An 18,393-nucleotide genomic window follows, 5' to 3' on the forward strand; every position below is an offset into this window, starting at 1 on the left:
GCAAAACTGGACAGGCTCAGCAACAAGTATTGTTTAACAAGTGGACTCTTCCTGGCCCCCAAGTTCTCCGAAGCCCCCAAGAACTGACAACAGAGTTGTCGAGCTCAGCTTTACAAATAAGTAAAGGTAGGTGAGGAAGAATTTAACGACTTGCCCAAGTTCACATAGCTACTAAGTGGCCCAGTCACATTAAAAGCAGCTCTGTTTTTTTGTTTATTTTTAAATTTTTTTTATTTTTCGGTACGCGGGCCTCTCACTGCTGTGGCCTCTCCCGTTGCGGAGCACAGGCTCCGGACGCGCAGGCTCAGCGGCCATGGTTCACGGGCCCAGCCGCTCCGCGGCATGTGGGATCTTCCCGGACCGGGGCGCGAACCCGTGTCCCCTGCATCGGCAGGCGGACTCTCAACCACTGTGCCACCAGGGAAGCCCGCAGCTCTGTTTTGACACTATCTTCCAACCGGCAACCCGTAGCCATGAAGCATTTCCCCGCCTACCTACAGGGTTCCAGCATCTGAATCTCATTTTACCTTACACAACCCCTTTCACGCCCCACCAGCCTTCTGCACCACCCCCAATCAGGCAGCTACTTTCAGATTCACACCTTTTTCTCCAGCCCTGCCCCTTTACCTTTTCCTAAGCCCCACCGTTTACCTTCAGCCTCACAACGTTTTTCTCAGCTATATCCTTTCCCCCTAGCCCATCTCCAAGTTCCAGGCCCACCCAAAGCCCCGCCCTTTCTTTTCTGAGGCCCACTTTTCTGTTTAGTCCCACGCTTCACCCCCCGTTCAGCCCCTGTTCTCCTTACTGGGGGTCTGCTTTACAGATGGCCCCGCCCACTCTCTGCAAACCCCGCCCCGTAGACTGGTTTATTCTCTTCCAGCCCCGCCCCGCCCCTACCTATAACTTCGGGTCTCCCTTAGGCTCCAGTCCGCGTCCCTCTTGCTCTTGGCCCTGCCCCCAGTCCCGCCCCGTGGCTCCCGCCCCGCCTCGCCGCCTTCCTCCGAGACCAAGGCCAGGTCCCTACCGCAGCCGCGGCGCCAGCAGGAGGGAGAGAAGGAGGAGGGGGGGAGACAGGCAGAGGGGGAAGGGAGAAGGGCGGGCTCCTCACGCCCAGTCCGCGCTCACCGTACGTGTTCGCAGATTCGCTACAAACGGCCCCACCACTCCGGGTCCCGAGTACCGCAACTTCAGACTCTAGAAACTCAGCTCTAAGATGGAGGTGCTAGAAAAGACATGTAGGGTGTCCAGGGGCACTTCCGAATCCCAGAGAATGGCCTCTCGAGCCTCAGCGGGCGGGCGGGGATGTGTGGCGAAAGTGCAGCTCGGCAGCGTTGCGGCGTCGCGTTTACCCTGCGCAGACGCCGTCGCCGCTGCTGCTGCCGCCGCCGCTGCCACTGCCTTTGCCGCCACCGTCTCCGCCGCCGCCGTCCCCGCGCTGCCTCCGGGAGCCTCCATTGTTCCGACGGTGCTGGGTCCCGAGACCGGGCAACCTAGGGGCTTTCGAAAGGGGCGGCGGCCGCCGCAATTGAGAGACCGGGGCGCCGGCGGGACTGGGAGCGGCAGGGGTCAGCGCGGGAATCCCAGGGAGCCGGGCCAGAGCGTGGGGCGGCAGGGGGTCGGGGTGGCGAGGTCTGCAGTCTCCGGAATTGGGACTCCCCATCCCCGGCCCGTCTTTCCCCGCCGGCCTCCCCTAGTGGGGTCGGAGCCCCGGCGGGCGCCCTCGGCAATGAGCCCGGACTCGAGGTGGCCGGTGAGTGCGGGCCAGGGACCAGGGCGGGAGTGGCCAGCCGGGAAGGGGTAGGCTACTTTACTGGGGCGCGCACTGAGCTGCCCAGCCCGAGTACCCTCGGGCCACTCCAGCCCGGAGAACTGACAGTGCATTCGCTCACAGCCTGCATTCCAGGCAACACTGTATCCTTCGGGGTTGCCTGGGGCTGCCTGGGCCAATGGCAGGAGAAGAGCCTTGTTTAACATTTTACACTTCGACAAAGGGGAAACGTAGCCGCATCCGGGAGAGGGCTGCGGGCACCGCCCGGCCCGGCCTAATCCCTCTGGCCTCCGCCCCCTACTTCCTCCAGCCCTCGGAGCGCCTGGGGCAGATGCCGCCGCCATACCCCCGGGCTGGGGCCCTGCCCACGGGCTTTCGGGTCTAAGTTGCCTTGTCTCTCCTCTGTGCTTCTGTTTCTGAGTCCCAGCGGGACGTTTGCTGGGGGTTTCTGTGCTGATTAGGGAGCCAGCCGGGGCAGCAGAGCTGCAGCGTTCACCAGGGACTCATCATAGAAAGAGGAGAGTTTGTTTGTGCTTCTGATTGGTTTGTTTAAAGACAGGTGCAGGTAGGAAGTAGGGGCGAGTTTAAGGAGTAGTTCTACTGATATGACAATCTGGGGCTTTGACAGAGAGACTGGAGCAGCTCACTAGCTTTGTTAAGTCGCAGGAGAGGAGCCAACAAGGACCGTTATTAATCAGGGAGCTCAGGGTGGCTTTGCTTGGAATGGTGCCAAGACCACAGTTAAATTGTTGCACTCAGCTAGGCCTGGAGAAATTGGGGCAGTCTCTCTGACCAAGCTGGGCTTCCTGGGGGCTGGTGCCGTCTGCTGTCTCCACTCACCCAGGAACACTGGAGAGGAGGAAGGGAGGGCTCTGAGGACCAGCATGGAGCTGAGTGTGCCTGGATTGTCATGTTCCTGTTTGTACCCTTAGGGCCTGGTGCCACTCCCAGGGCCAGGGCATAGGCTTACCGTAAAGGCCTCAGAAATTAACTAATTCTTTCTGTAACCCAGTGATTTCTGCTGGAGTCCAGGACCAAATCATTGGCTACCTGTTCAAGCTTCTGCATGGGCTGACACTAGCCTTCATCCATCTCATCTCCAGAACTGGTGATCCCCTCATTTAGCTATTCATTCAACAGATTATTTATTCATTGGCCAAAACAACACTACATGCCAGGTACTGGGGATACAGAGGTGGGTAGGCTCTGGCGTCTGCACTGCACAGCTCCCAGTCTAACGGGAGGAGACAGAGAACTTCCAGTGTGGTGAATGCCATGGTGGAGGTGAGGATGAAATGCTGGGGAAACACAGCTCTCCATGGGAGAGACAAAGAAGCATAACAGGAGTGACATTCGAGCCATGTTTTGAAGAATGAGTGGGAGCTCACTAATCAGGGAGGTTGGAAGGCATTCTAAATAGAGATCATCTTGCAGGAATGAGAGGTTGTAACATTCAGGGACTGGCAAGTTGTCCTGGTTAGACAGAAATACAGCTGTAACTGGTGAAAAGAATCTAGAAAGGAGGACTAAGGCCACACAGTGAAAGGAGCACCTTGAATATCATCATAAGGAATTTGGATATTATCCTGAAGTAAGTGGGGAACATCAGGAGAATGCTTTTAATCAAGAGACTAACATGATCGTTTCTACTTGGTAGAAAGATCGTTCTGGACACATTGTGTGAGATTAGGCTAGAAGAACTGAGACATAGAGCAGGATGATCAGGCAAGAGGTGATAAGGCCGAGACTATGGCCTTGTTATGGAGGAGGGGGCATTTGGAGCTGCTGTAGAGGTTGGCTGGCCAGGACCCTTGGGGAGAGGGAGGGCTGGAGAGAGTGGGGTGGGTGGCCAGGAACTCTTCCCTCGGCCTGTGCTAACTGATCTGTACATTCTAGATGTGACAGCATGGGGGTGGACTTTGACGTGAAGACTTTCTGCCACAACTTGCGGGCAACTAAGCCACCGTATGAGTGCCCTGTGGAGACCTGCCGCAAGGTCTACAAGAGTTACAGTGGTATTGAGTACCACCTGTACCACTATGACCATGACAACCCACCGCCCCCACAGCAGACTCCACTCCGAAAGCACAAGAAGAAGGGGCGCCAGTCACGCCCAGCCAACAAGCAGTCACCCACCCCCTCAGAGGTATCCCAGTCGCCCAGCCGTGAGGTGATGAGTTACGCACAGGCCCAGCGCATGGTGGAGGTGGACCTGCACGGCCGCGTCCACCGCATCAGCATCTTTGACAACCTGGATGTGGTGTCAGAAGATGAGGAGGCCCCTGAGGAGGCTCCTGAGAACGGCAGCAATAAGGAGAACACTGAGACACCGGCTGCTACTCCCAAGTCAGGCAAGCATAAGAACAAGGAGAAGCGCAAGGACTCCAACCATCACCATCACCACAATGCTTCTGCAAGCACCACTCCCAAGCTGCCAGAGGTGGTATACCGGGAGTTGGAGCAGGATACCCCTGATGCCCCGCCCCGGCCAACTTCCTATTACCGGTAAGGCCGCCTCCACCTCCCAACTCTGGAAAACTGGTCAAGCAGGGCTCAGGAGTCAAAGATAGGTGATAGGAAGTGGCAGGGGTAAAGCATAGCAGAAGCACACTGGTCCTGCCAAGGCATAAAAGTGCCTCAGCTAATGATGATGGCACTTCGTCTCCACTGCCACATGCCAGGCCCTGCACTGGCTGCCTTATAGCCATTCCATTATTTTATTCTCACAACTCACTCAGGTAGGTATTGTTCTGATTTCACAGATGAGGAAACCACGGTCCAGAAAAAGGACCAAGAAGTCACATGTCAGTAGATAGCTGACAAACCCTCTGACTCCAAAGCTGCACTATTTCCACAGTATCAAAAGGTCCCATTTTTTGTTCCTGACTCTTACTACTCCATCACTCTGTGATCTTGGGAAAGGCATCCAGCTTTTGGTGTTGCAGTGACCCCATCTGCAGAGTAGGTATAATATTCCTCTGGTAGCCTAAAGGTACAAGACTAGGGACAATGATTTCATAAGGTTATAAAATCAGTTTGTAAATCTAAAGAAGTAATTTTCCCATTACTTGTTCTGTTACTGTCACCCATCCTTTAGCCTGCGTAAGCAGTATTTTCATCGCCTATGTTTTGTACTCCTCCAAGGACCCTTTTATTTGTTTCATTTAACTGTTTCTTAGTACCCCACTTCCTTCCAAAAATTAGTCACAGTGGCTCCTAATAAAGTCACAGGCATAGGGCTTCCCTGGTGACGCAGTGGTTGGGAATCCACCTGCCAACGCAGGGGACACGGGTTCGAGCCCTGGTCCGGGAAGATCCCACATGCCGTGGAGCAGCTAAGCCCGTGCGCCACAACTACTGAGCCTGTGCTCTAGAGCCTGCAAGCCACGACTGCTGAGGCCTGTGTGCCTGGAGCCCATGCTCCGTGACAGGAGGGGCCACCGCAGTGAGAAGCCCGCGTGCAGCAACAAAGACCCAATGCACCAAAAATAAATAAATAAATAAATAAATTAATATTTTTAAAAAGTCACAGGCATAAGGCTAAATTCCTTTAACTTGAGGTAAAAAAATGAAGGAGTGGGGAAGTGTGGTGGTGGAACTACATACAGAAACCCTAGCTGAAGGATGGAATAAAAACCAAGTGTAAAATTTCTTAGAGTCTTGGCATCTAAGTCGAAGAGGGCATTTGGGTGAGTTAGTTAAGGAGCCATCTTTGGTGTCAGCTAATCAGAAAGCCTGATCTCTGACAAGGACTTGTTGTAAAGGTTTTTATATGAAAGGTAGTTTTTACCAGAAGGGCAACCCATGTGATGTTATACTAAATCTCAGTTTTTTAAAAGCAAATCTTTGGGAACTCAAGTAATTTGGCCCAATGTGTCACTCTCCTCTCACCGCTGTTCACATGCTAGCCAGTGTCTTCTTCCTCTCTTCCATCCTTTCATCTGTTCAGCCCAGCTCCGTTTCCCTCTGGCTTTCCACTGCCTCTCTTGTCTGTTAGTACTGACTGCCATGCCCACCTCCCAACACACAGACCCCTCTCTGGGCCTGCCGTCTCTCCTAATGGCTCTTCAGTGCTCTTGGCTCCAGTAAGCAGCCCAGCCCAGCTCCTCTGCTCCTTTTCTTCATCCCTCCACTCAGATTCACTCTTTCCTCGGGGGAATCAGATCTGTTCTCCACGCAGCAGCTCTCAGCTGGTGCACTGCAATCAGTTGGGAGGTGTGTTGCATGTAATTTGTTACTACTGTTAGCAGAACTGCCTCTTTTGGAAATGATTTACTTTTTATATAAATGTAAGAAGATTTGAGGTCATCCCTCTAATAACACCACTTGCCTTGCTCATATCTGGTATGCTTTCTTGAGGGGGAGTGTCAGCTGCTGTGTCAGGAATTGTACGTGACATGCAGCCTACCTTATCTGCGCCACACCCTGTAATCTTGGTGCACAGTGGGAGTGTGTTATGCACCATCACATAATGTCACGTGTGTCGTGGCAGAGAAAAGGTTGAGAGCTGGTGCCAAGGCCTGGAAGGGACCAGATGTTTCACACTAGCCCTGAGCCACACCCTTTTTCAAGGATGAGGACATTGCATTCACCTTGGGGAAGAGGTAAAGGGCTAAGGAAGAAGTTGCTTCTGATAGACACAGTATTTTAGTCTGTCCTCCCTTCCACCCCCTAAATGTCTTTCAAACGAGCAACACTGAGCACCTATTTCTGTGTGGTGAATCAGACATGGTTCTTGCCTCTTATCTAATAGTGGAGGAGTTAAGACACAAAAACAGTTATAACGCAAGACAGGGTGGGGCAGATCTATACAAAAACTAATAATAAAGCTAACATTTATGGAGTACTTGCTCCGTGCCAGCTACTGTTCTAAGCCCTTTACCTGTAGTAACTCATTTAATGTTCACAACAGCTGTATGAAATAGGTTCAAGTTAGCATCACCATTCTACAGGTGTGGAAACCAAGGCCCAGAGAGATCAGCTTACTCGCCTGCTGTCATCCAGAGCATGGCTCCGGAACCTGTGCTTGCCTGGCCTGCTGTAGCCCCCAGAGCCACATTTCCCTTGTGGAGAGGAGAGGGGAGGCATGGGAACTAACATTTATCTAGGGCCTGCTGTGTGCCACCTGATTTTGCCCATTTGTTTCTCATTCTGTCATCAATAAAACTGAGGTTCAGGGCTTCCCTGGTGGCGCAGTGGTGGAGAGTCCGCCTGCCGATGCAGGGGACACGGGTTCGTGCCCCGGTCCAGGAAGATCCCACATGCCGCGGAGTGGCTGGGCCCGTGAGCCATGGCCGCTGAGCCTGCACGTCCAGAGCCTGTGCTCCGCAACGGGAGAGGCCACAACAGTGAGAGGCCCGCGTACCACAAAAAAAAATAAATAAATAAAAATAAGACTGAGGTTCAGAAAAGGGCAGTGATGTCCTGAATGCCACAAAGTAACAGAGCCAGGATGTAAATCCAGGTTTGTTAGAGGGCAAAAAGCCCTGTTCTTTCCGTTGTAGCTCCCTGTAGCTTTACAACACCAGGGTCAGGCCACCTAGAGTGTGCATGGCAAGGGGGTGGGGAGCCTACTTTGTATCCCAGGCACCTGGAGCAATCCTTAGCTGCAGTCCTGCTGGCCCACTGAGTGCTGTGAAGTGGAGTTTGAATCCTCACTCTGCCACTTCCTGGTTGTGTGAACTAACGGTGTTGGGCAGTTAATTAACTTCTCAAAGCTTCCAGTTTCCTCATCTATAAAGTGAGGGCAATAAAAACATTGACCCTATGGCTATGGGGAAAATAAATGTGATAACTTAGCACAATGCCTAGCTTATAGTAAATGCTCAGTAAATCTTAGCTATTCTGACTGTTATTTCCCAAGGTTATCCAGAGAGTAAAGAGTACCTAGAGTTTGAGGGAGCCCTGAGCTGATGCTGGTACCAGCTAACAGAAGACCTACAGCAGCTGCATTCAGGACATAGCCAGTTGGTGCTAAAACAACTTATGTATGATTTGCAAATGAAAACTGAGGACCTTCCTTCCTCTGACTCCTTGTATCATCACCCAGACCACCCCAATGATGGGTCCTAGCTGCCCCATCCTTCAGGAGTCTGGCTGAGCCTCTGCACCTCAAAGGAGGCAGTGTAGCAGCTAGGACATGAGCTTTGAAATCAGCATGGTTGGGTTCATATCCCAGCTCTGCCACTTTCTCACAAGAGGACCAGGGCAGGTGAATTAACCTCCCCAAATGTAAGTTTTCCTTTTCTGCAAAATAAGAATGATTATAGGACTTAGAGTGCCTGGGGTAAAGGTGAGAATAGACAACACAGACGTAAAGGCACAGGCCTAGAAAAGGGTGAGTACTCTGCAGATATAACCCATGGTCTTTAAAGGAGGGAAATCTCAACCTTCTGGTGCTGAGCTGCCTATGTGCACTGCAGGTACATCGAGAAGTCGGCGGAAGAGCTCGATGAGGAAGTAGAGTATGACATGGATGAGGAGGACTACATCTGGCTGGATATCATGAACGAGCGGCGGAAGACGGAGGGTGTGAGTCCCATACCGCAGGAAATCTTTGAGTACTTAATGGACCGGCTGGAGAAAGAGTCCTACTTTGAGAGCCACAATAAAGGCGACCCCAATGCGCTCGTGGATGAGGATGCAGTGTGCTGTATCTGCAATGATGGTGAGTGCCAGAACAGCAATGTCATCCTCTTCTGTGACATGTGCAACCTGGCTGTGCACCAGGAGTGCTACGGTGTCCCCTACATCCCTGAGGGCCAGTGGCTGTGCCGCCGCTGCCTACAGTCACCCTCCCGTGCTGTGGACTGCGCCCTGTGCCCCAACAAGGGTGGTGCCTTCAAGCAGACAGATGATGGGCGCTGGGCCCATGTGGTGTGTGCCCTATGGATCCCTGAGGTCTGCTTCGCCAACACGGTCTTCCTGGAGCCTATCGACAGCATCGAGCACATCCCGCCAGCTCGCTGGAAGCTGACCTGCTACATTTGCAAACAGAGGGGCTCAGGGGCCTGCATCCAGTGCCACAAGGCCAACTGCTACACAGCCTTCCATGTGACGTGTGCCCAGCAGGCTGGCCTTTACATGAAGATGGAGCCTGTGCGGGAGACGGGTGCCAATGGCACCTCCTTCAGTGTCCGCAAGACTGCCTACTGCGACATCCATACGCCTCCAGGTTCAGCACGCCGCCTGCCTGCCCTGTCCCACAGCGAGGGGGAGGAGGAGGAGGAGGAGGAGGAGGAGGAGGGTAAGAGTTGGAGCTCAGAGAAGGTCAAGAAGGCCAAGGCCAAGTCCCGGATCAAGATGAAGAAGGCGCGGAAGATCTTGGCGGAGAAACGGGCAGCAGCACCTGTGGTGTCTGTGCCCTGCATCCCACCACACAGGTATGAGGGAAGCAGGTGGACAGGCTGTTGAGGGAAGAAGCCCTGTTGGAGACTGACAGCCCCCTGAGTGGAGTGACAGGGTTGGGGTATCTTCTTCCTATCAGGAGCTACATAGAAGTTTTGGGGGTTTTTTTGTTTTGTTTTTAATATCAAAAGAGATGAGCTCTAGCAGGTCACCTGGCTTTTACACTAGGAAACAGAAACTTCAGCTTTTATCTGGCAGACCTAACGTGTTTTAAACTGCCTTCCGTTTTGATGAGGTGGTTTAAGTTAGGAAGAAAGAGGATGGAATAGCTACCAGCCACAGTGGAAGAAATGGTCCGACTCTGAAGGGAGAATGGAATGAAGAAGGGGGATGGATACGCTCTAGGAATCGTGAAACGGTTGCTGCCACAAATAAGTCCAAATGAGGGCTACAGTCATCAGTTACTTTTTACTCTCGCTTGCGCTACATAGTCGATTTCCTATAGTTTACTGCTGTACAGTAGTACTTCATCTTAAAACCTTCCCAGGCTCAGTCTGAGTTGGGTATCCCAGGGTCAAATAGCACTCTGGGCTGCAGTGCCAAGAGCAGTGTTAGGGGCAGGCTCCCCGACCCACTGGTGAACAGAATTATGGATCTGGCTTAGAGCTGGGAGCTTGGCTCCCTGTCTGCTGAGTTGCCATTGACAGCTGTCTTTGCTCTTCTTCGCCTTAGCCCAGTGTCATAGGCCTTTTTGACAGTAGATTTATTCCCTATTTAGCCCCACTCAGAAAGTCTCATTAGCCAGAGACCACTGTTCTGCTTAAGAAAATCAGGGCCCAAGAGGTTTTTCTCTTTGCTCTCCTGCTTCCCAGGCTCAGTAAAATCACTAACCGCCTGACCATCCAAAGGAAGAGCCAGTTCATGCAGAGGCTGCACAGCTACTGGACGCTAAAGAGGCAGTCACGGAATGGGGTCCCACTGCTGCGTCGCCTGCAGACACACCTGCAGTCTCAGAGGAACTGTGACCAAGTTGGGGTACTGTGTCAGATTCCCTGTGGGCTCTAGGAACTAGTGCCAGGGGCACGAGGACAGAGATTTTGGGGGGGCCGCACCGCCCGGCATGTGGGATCTTAGTTCCCTGACCAGGGATTGAACCCGCACCCCCTGCCTTGGAAGCGTGGAGTCTTAACCACTGGACCGCCAGGGAAGTCCCCAAGGACAGAGATTTGTGACTGTAGTTTCCAGTGTCTGAGGGCTTGGGCTGTTTCCTCCTTTAAACTAGGCCTCAAAGCAAGCTCAGGATGAAATCCTTACAGATGATTTTTAACGCATTTTTCCTATGTGTTCATCTGTTCGTTCACAGCAAGCATATACTGAGCATCGACTCCGTGCTGGGCCTAGGGGCCACGTGGGTTGAGGAGCTTCCACTTCAGTTAGTTAGTGAGCCTACCAGTAAATCACTGCTCCCTCCTTTGGCTTTACCTGCCCTTGACCCAAGTTTCCTGGGCTCTCGTCCCCTCTGGCTCTCTCATCATTTCCTGATCCCTCTTTTGCCTCTTCAGAGAGATTCTGAAGACAAGAACTGGGCCCTCAAAGAACAGCTCAAGTCCTGGCAGCGGCTTCGGCACGACCTGGAGCGAGCCCGGCTGCTGGTGGAGCTGATCCGCAAGCGGGAGAAACTCAAAAGGGAGACGGTGAGTGCTCCTGGGCCAACTCTTTTTTACAGTAGAGAAAACAGACCCAGGAAAACAGAAAACATGGACAAGTATGTGTCACCTGTCCAGGAAGCAACAGGGCTGATGCGGGAGTCAGGTCTCGTGAGCTCAGTTTGCTCTCAAGCCCACCGGAAGCAGAATGTCGCAGGAGAGTGTGACCGGAATCCTAAATTATGTGATGCAGGTAGCTGGTGCTGGGAGCTCAAGGAAGGGAAAGTCCAGAGGAGTCAAGTACACCGAGCTGTGTGGGGTGGGAAGGAAGGCGAGTTCCCATACCAGCTACAACCATCTCCTCAGACCTGTCTGCCAAGGGACTGGCCTAGGCCTGGCTGATTGGGCCTTTATGTGTGTCAGATCAAGGTCCAGCAGATTGCCATGGAGATGCAGCTGACCCCTTTCCTCATCCTCCTTCGAAAAACCCTGGAGCAGCTCCAAGAGAAGGACACAGGCAACATCTTCAGCGAGCCGGTCCCTCTGTCTGAGGTAACCGAATTGGACGAAGTAAGAATCCCTTCCCCTCACTCCACCTTCTTTCTGTTCCTCTCCCAGATGGACCCCCGCTGCAGGTCTGGGCCAGGGACTAGGAGGGGACCTTGAAGAGAGGGGCTGGTGGCTCTGGGGCTCCAGGATGAACTGGAGCCACATGCATCACCTGGACTCTGTCTTGTCCCTGTCATATCCCAAGGGCCCAGAATGGGAGGCAATCTGCACTCCTTCCCCAGAGGCAGGGACTGAGTCTGCCAAATGAATTATCCCAGGGCAGGAAGACACTTTCCGGGTGCTGAACCCTAGAACGGAGAATTTAGAAGGCTCAGCACCTAAAGAACCATCTCTGAAGCCCTAGGTCCTGACTGGCAGACTCTTCTCTCTAAAAGGTATAAAATGAGAGGCCTGAGGCAGCAGCCTCCTTATAAGTCTTAATGATAAGTAAAAAGAGCTATAGGAATGCAAGGTGGTGTTTTTTTCCAGAGGATTCCCCTAGTCATTTTCTTACTAAAGCGTCATATGGCTCTAGGAGATAGATTTGGCTGTAATTTCATTACTGTTTTCTAGGTGAGGAAAAGAAGGCCCAGAGAGGTTAAGAGGCTTGCCAAGGTCACACAGCTTGTGACTAGTAAAGTCAAGACTAGAATCCGGCTTTCTTTTCCCCTGTGCTGAATGCCTGCCTCTAACTGTGGTGGGAGGAGGTTGCTGGATGCATTTCAAGGGAGGTTATCAGGAACAGGGGTTCAGGGGGAATGAGGAACGTATCTCCACTTAGCTACACCTACCGTGTTCTCCCAGGTACCTGACTACCTAGACCACATCAAAAAGCCTATGGACTTTTTCACCATGAAGCAGAACTTGGAGGCTTACCGCTACCTGAACTTTGATGATTTTGAGGAGGACTTCAACCTCATCGTCAGCAACTGCCTCAAGTATAATGCCAAGGATACCATCTTCTACCGGGCAGCAGTGCGGCTCCGTGAGCAGGGTGGTGCTGTGCTCCGCCAGGCCCGGCGCCAGGCAGAAAAAATGGGCATTGACTTTGAGACGGGCATGCATATCCCCCACAGCCTGGCTGGAGACGAGGCCTCACACCACACCGAAGATGGTGGGTGATAAGTCACACCTCCACATAGAGGCCAATGCCAGGGATGAACAGCTTTCCAAAGTCCCCTCCTGGGAGCAGGCATTGTGTAGGCAGGAAGCAGCTAGGCTGAGCAGTGGCAAGCTATCCCCAGGAATGCGCTCTAAGAAGCCAGACTGGGTGAATGGATAGCAGTCCCTGCCATTGCACATCTCGGTGCTACTGTTTTACAGCTGCTCCTGGTGAGGAGCAGAGGGGGAGAAGAGTGGGTTTCTTGTTGCCTGCCCAGGTTCACGGGGCCCAGAGGACTGCGCTGAGTCTGACCCTTTCCTCCCTATTCCCACCCCTGGCAGCAGAGGAAGAGCGGCTGGTCCTGCTGGAGAACCAGAAGCACTTGCCGGTGGAAGAGCAGCTGAAGCTGTTGCTCGAGCGGCTGGATGAGGTGAATGCCAGTAAGCAGAGCGTGGGCCGCTCAAGGCGTGCAAAGATGATCAAGAAAGAGATGACGGCACTGCGGCGCAAGCTTGCCAACCAGCGGGAAACTGGACGGGATGGGCCTGAGCGGCATGGCCCCTCCAGCCGGGGCAGCCTGACACCCCACCCGGCAGCCTGTGACAAGGACGGGCAGACAGACAGTGCCGCCGAGGAGAGCAGCAGCCAGGAGACAGGCAAAGGTCTGAACCCCGCAGCATGGTGGACCCCGAGGCCAGCCAGACTTTGACTCTGCAGCACACACTCAGCGCCTGCCATGCCCCACGCAGAGGTCCCTCATGCACAGCCAGCTGCACTTTCTCCCTCATTCCCCAGTCAAGGGCCTCTTAGCTGCCTCTCTGGCTATTTGTATAAGAGACAATGTTCCCAACTCCATGCCCCCCAGATTATCTCCCCTACTCTAGCTGGAGTTATGGTCCTATATACCCAGGGCCTACCCTGGACGTATGCCCTTCCCACATCAGGCCCCTCACCAACTCTCCTTCTCTCTTTCTCTGCTCCAGGCCTGGGTCCCAACATGTCCTCAACCCCCGCACATGAGGTGGGCAGGAGAACCTCAGTTCTGTTCTCCAAAAAGAACCCGAAGACAGCTGGACCGCCCAAGAGGCCGGGCCGGCCCCCCAAAAACCGGGAGAGCCAGATGACCCCCAGCCACGGAGGCAGTCCTGTGGGGCCCCCCCAGCTCCCCATCATGGGCTCCCTGCGTCAGCGCAAGCGGGGTAGGAGCCCTCGGCCCAGTTCGAGTTCAGACAGCGACAGTGATAAATCCACAGAAGACCCCCCAATGGGTGAGCCTCACCATCACCCAGCCCCGCAGTAGAGTGAGCAAAGCTGCCATCCTTCCCAATATAACTCCCACCTATCCCTTCATTTGCCCATAATATATCAGAGCTAGAAGGGCCCTTAGGAATCCTTTAATTCAATTCCCTCATTTTACAGATGGGGAAACTGAAGCCCAGAGATGCTGACCCAGCTAGATTCCCATCCAGGGCCCCCCACTCCTCCATTGTATCACTTCACCTTTTCTCTTCTTATCCTCCTTGGGGAATCTCCTTTAAGCCATTTGTGTCCTAAGGCCAGTAACTGCCAAGGGAAGTGCAAGGGGTGGGGCAGAGCTGTGGCCAACTGTGGTGGATACTGCCCAGAGCTAGCTCTGCTGGCCAAGGTTGGAGGAATTTTCCAGCACAGAAGTGAAAGCCAAGCTCTAAGTCCCTCTTACCCCCAGTAGATCTCTGATCTACATCTTCCTGACTGATTCCTTCCCTTCCCCCCTCCCCCCAACCAAGACTTACCAGCCAACGGCTTCAGCGGTGGAAACCAGCCAGTAAAGAAGAGTTTCTTGGTGTATCGTAATGACTGCAGCCTTCCTCGGAGCAGCTCTGACTCTGAGTCCAGCAGCAGTAGCAGCAGCAGCGCTGCCTCAGACCGGACCAGGTACCAGTCCTCCGGATCAAGACCCACCTCCGGGATGGCCTTCTAGATTTCCCTATGGGGAGTGGGGTGGCAGCCATTTTAGCCTAGATTAAGATGGCTCAAACCAAAGGTTCTCTGCAAAATAAATGGAATAGATGAGACTGTCACCATAATGAAACAGAGGGGCCCACCCTGTGTTAAGCTGATGGTTTAGAACAGAGGGCATAAACTGGTTCCTTGTGGGCTGGATTTGGCCTGCAGACATTTTGTTTGGCCAGCATAGTATTAAAAAAAAAAAAAAAAAGATTCGGAAGTGGCATATAAAATCCCAGTTTCTATAGTCTCTGTAAAAATCAGACTGGCAGTTCTGGCCACTGTTGACTTAAGACGGGCGCATGCATTCAGCACTACTGCTGTGTCCAGCCCACTTCAGTCAGATCACCCCCAAGTCCCTGAGGGCATTTGAGTTTGAAATTCTTCAAGTAGCCTCTGCTTTCCAAACGTCTTAGACCCTAGGGGCTTAAAGAAGGGAGGATACCCACCATGCCATTCCCCACTCTTCCCCTCCTTTGAGTTGAGCTTCCCTTTTGTCCACAGCACAACGCCTTCAAAACAAGGCCGGGGCAAGCCCTCCTTCTCTCGGGGCACGTTCCCAGAGGATAGCAGTGAAGATACCTCAGGCACTGAGAACGAGGCCTACTCCGTGGGCACTGGCCGCGGCGTGGGCCACAGCAGTAAGTACGCCTGCCCAAAGCCAGGGGTTCTGGGGGCCCAGTGTCAGGGCCTTGCCAGACCCCGGACTGCTGATCCGCCCCCTCTCTCCCATTCCTGTGAAGTGGTAAGGAAGAGTCTGGGCCGGGGAGCTGGCTGGCTGTCAGAGGATGAGGACTCCCCACTGGATGCTCTGGACCTGGTGTGGGCCAAATGCCGAGGGTATCCATCATACCCAGCTCTGGTAGGCTTCCACTTTTCTTGTCATATCCCTTGTCTTCCAACCCCAGAACACAGACTCAAAAGTAGCAGACTTTTTCTACTCTCTGCTGAGCTGCAGACCACAGGAGTCTTTGGCAGATAGACACTTAGAGGTCCCTGGTTAGTTTCTCCATCTCTCCCTTTTTCTTCCCTTTGCCCCTTGGGCTCTGAAATAGTTCAGCATGGGAATAAGCCAAGGGTCAGCACTGCAGCCCTAGGAGTGTGGTAACCTTTTTCTGTTCCCACTTCAGACGTAGTCTCCAAATTCTTGGATAGGGTAAGCCTTGGGAAGGAGGAGACTGAACTAAACCAAGGTCTTATTACACCCTTAGATCATTGATCCAAAGATGCCCCGGGAAGGTATGTTCCACCATGGGGTTCCCATCCCTGTGCCCCCACTGGAGGTGCTGAAACTTGGGGAACAGATGACCCAGGAAGCCCGAGAGCATCTCTACCTCGTCCTCTTCTTTGACAACAAGCGAACCTGGTAAGGGAGGAGGGGAGCATTTGATGTGACTCATAGCCACAGATGCAACCCTCGGTATCGGGGCAGGTTGCCAGGGAACTCCAGCAACAGACAGCCTGAGCTGTCATAAATCAGTGGGGGAGGGACTTAGATCTTTGAGCAAAAGGGTTGTGTCGACCAAGAGTCTGAGAGACTGAGCGGGCAGCAGCTGACAGACAGCTGTAGCTAGAAATCAAAGGACCGTGAGTGACTGTGACAAATGTGGGGGTGGCTCCCCACCCAGACTAAGGTGGCTTCTAGACTTACTTTTCCCACCTCTCCCTCCATGGTGACAAGATGGGGATAAAGCAGGCCTAATCATTCAGGTTCTGAATCGCTGTTCCGTCACACTTACACGTGTGGTCTCTGGTTGTTAATTGTCTGCAGAGGATGTTTAATGTCACTTAAGCCTGCCTGGAGCCCACTGGACAAGGTACCTATTTCAGGGTAGGTCAAGGCTCCTTTTTGTGCCCATAACTACCCTATGATTACCCCGTTGTGACCGATGTCTGGGCTCTTTTCATCACTAGCCTGTGAGCAGTTCCTTGAGAGCAGGGACTGCATCTCTTGGTTTCTTTAATTCCCACCAGAGCCTGGCCCAGAGTGGGGCACTCAGGAGGAGTTTTTGAAGGAATGAACAAGTGAGGAAGGCTGGTGCCTGTTGCTCCCCCAGAGATAAGAGATGACTTACTCGCTTCTCACCTCGTCCTACAGGCAGTGGCTGCCCAGGACTAAGCTGGTTCCTCTGGGCGTGAACCAGGACCTTGACAAGGAGAAGATGCTGGAGGGCCGGAAATCCAACATCCGCAAGTCAGTACAGATCGCCTACCACAGGGCTCTGCAGCACCGCAGCAAGGTGCAGGGCGAGCAGAGCAGTGAGACCAGCGATAGTGACTGATACTGTCCAGCACAACCCAACCTACAGTGCCCTGCCACCTCTCTCCTCCCCTTTGCTCACTGTCCTGGAGTGGCACCGGCCTCTGCACTGACTCATTCCTGGTCTTGGGGCCAGTCTCAGGGGAAGCTGGGTGGGGGAGGTCCCTCCCGCCCTGAGTGCAGCTGGACTGTACAGAACACTCCAAGGGCCCATGGGGGCTCTGCGCAATGAGAGGGGAGGTTCCACAGGCCAGAAAGCTCCAGAGACCTCACGGCATTGTAGCGCAAGTTGGTGGGCCAAGCTTAGGACGCTGCGTAACACAGGCCATCCAACCACCTCTGCCTACTCATGCCAGGAGAACCCCTAACTGCCTAGTGGCCTGAGGCCCCTGAGGTGGTGAGGTGAGCTGGCATCTGCACAGCCTAGCAGTGAGATTGATGTGTGTCCAGCCCGGAAGAGGGGCACTAGGTGACCCCCCTCCCCTGCTGTTGTAAATACTGTAAATAGTGGAGAATTTAAATTATTCTCATTTGTAACTGCGTTTCCGGGTCGCGCCAGAGTCATTTGGTACTAAAAAAAAGACTGGGGCCTGTCCCCACTTCCCTTCTTCCCATAGATTCCCCCACCTTTCAAACTGGTTTGTATTTATTTCAAAGGAAGAAAATATATTGATTCTTAGAAAATAAATGGTCTGTTTGGAATTCTTGGTTCTTGCCTTCTGCCAGGGCAAAAGCGAGGCTGTGTTCCTCGGGGATGGTAAATAATTGGGCCCAAGTGGTTGCTGGCTGCTGTGCCTGCTGCATTTGTAAGACAACAGCAAAGATAATATTGGGTTGGCCGAAAAGTTCATTCGTGTTTTTCTGTAACATCTTACGGAAAAACCCAGACGAACTCTTTGGCTAACACCAGTATGACAGCTCCCATTCCCCATGTCCTTCACTGAGTGGTAGACCCTGTGCTGAAGCACCTTTAGATACACAGTTTTGTATAATCCTTGCAATAACTACGGGGAACGTTAATGACAGGGTAGTTATCTCCACAAAGACACCAAGGTTTAGACAAATTAAGTAACTTGCCAAAGTTCCCACAACCAGGAAGTCGCAGAGCTAGCATTTGAACAAGAGCCTGCCTCCAAAGCTGGCTCTGCAACCAGTTTGCCGAACGGCCGGAAGGGAAGAGTCTCGCGGCCATTCCTTCGTGAACTGCAGATGCTTCGAGTCCTTTGCCAGTTAGACGGTCCGGGTGCTGCTTCAGAGTCACTATAGCTGTGTGACCCTTCTTTCCCTGTTTAGCTGGGGCCTGAGCAGGAATGCGGAGGGACTCTTCATTCCCCACCTTGACACCTTCTCTTCCAATTTAAGCATTTACTGGAGGAACGAATGCCCTCTAAGCGCTAGGCACCTGTGGGCCGTCGTGCCTGCAGAGGAGACAGGCACAGGAAGCAGCTGCCCCAGGGCCTGGTAACTCCTGAAGCCCAGAACTGAGACGCTGCCAGGCTCACAGCCCCCGCTGCTGGGAACTGTGGCAAGAGGGACACAGAGATACATCAGCTGCCAGTCTGTCCCTTAAGGAATCTGAAGGCTAATGGCTCAGATACAGTAACCAAGAATCACCGCCCAGAGGCAGTTCTTGTGGCCTGCTTTTTGTGTCTTTCTCCAGAAGGTAAGAAGTTACATGATACATCTCTCCTGGGCCAGGTAGCCGACCCTGGCACCGGGGCTGCCCGGGGGGGGC

At 53.2% G+C, this 18,393-nt stretch overlaps 1 protein-coding gene across 12 annotated transcripts; it reads left to right on the forward strand.

The window, feature by feature from the left end:
- The first annotated feature begins 745 nt into the window (after positions 1-745).
- BRPF1 (bromodomain and PHD finger containing 1) lies at positions 746-17,360 on the forward strand. 12 transcript variants are annotated; one of them, XM_089919603.1, is made up of 14 exons: positions 746-1,750; positions 2,781-2,876; positions 3,665-4,273; positions 8,191-9,150; positions 9,988-10,150; positions 10,678-10,809; positions 11,185-11,331; positions 12,115-12,424; positions 12,754-13,074; positions 13,396-13,680; positions 14,179-14,326; positions 14,903-15,260; positions 15,610-15,764; positions 16,497-17,360. In XM_089919603.1, exons 3-14 carry the CDS (start codon positions 3,675-3,677, stop codon positions 16,678-16,680), a joined length of 3,762 nt encoding a protein of 1,253 aa, XP_089775729.1. In that variant the 5' UTR covers positions 746-1,750; positions 2,781-2,876; positions 3,665-3,674; the 3' UTR covers positions 16,681-17,360. The 12 variants fall into 12 exon arrangements, with proteins under 12 accessions (XP_089775729.1, XP_089775730.1, XP_089775726.1 ...); XM_089919604.1 differs by lacking the exons at positions 2,781-2,876; positions 16,497-17,360 and adding an exon at positions 16,373-16,488 and having other exon boundaries at positions 747-1,750; positions 14,903-15,039; positions 15,142-15,260; XM_022564687.3 differs by lacking the exon at positions 2,781-2,876 and having other exon boundaries at positions 749-1,750; positions 12,757-13,074; positions 14,903-15,039; positions 15,142-15,260.
- Positions 17,361-18,393: the final 1,033 nt, after the last annotated feature.

This window comes from Delphinapterus leucas, chromosome 10, assembly GCF_059928025.1.
Source record: "Delphinapterus leucas isolate spDelLeu-1000000601 "Yukka" chromosome 10, BTC_Dleu_Yukka2, whole genome shotgun sequence".
NCBI lineage: Eukaryota > Metazoa > Chordata > Mammalia > Artiodactyla > Monodontidae > Delphinapterus > Delphinapterus leucas.

What these genes read in the sequence shown, in the direction of transcription:
- BRPF1 (XM_089919603.1), top strand. Translation starts at nt 3,675, where the DNA reads ATGGGGGTGGACTTTGACGTGAAGACTTTCTGCCACAACTTGCGGGCA. An exon ending in AGAAACTCAAAAGGGAGACG is followed by an intron (nt 10,810 to 11,184) that starts GTGAGTGCTCCT and finishes TATGTGTGTCAG; the next exon opens with ATCAAGGTCCAGCAGATTGC. An exon ending in AGGTAACCGAATTGGACGAA is followed by an intron (nt 11,332 to 12,114) that starts GTAAGAATCCCT and finishes GTGTTCTCCCAG; the next exon opens with GTACCTGACTACCTAGACCA.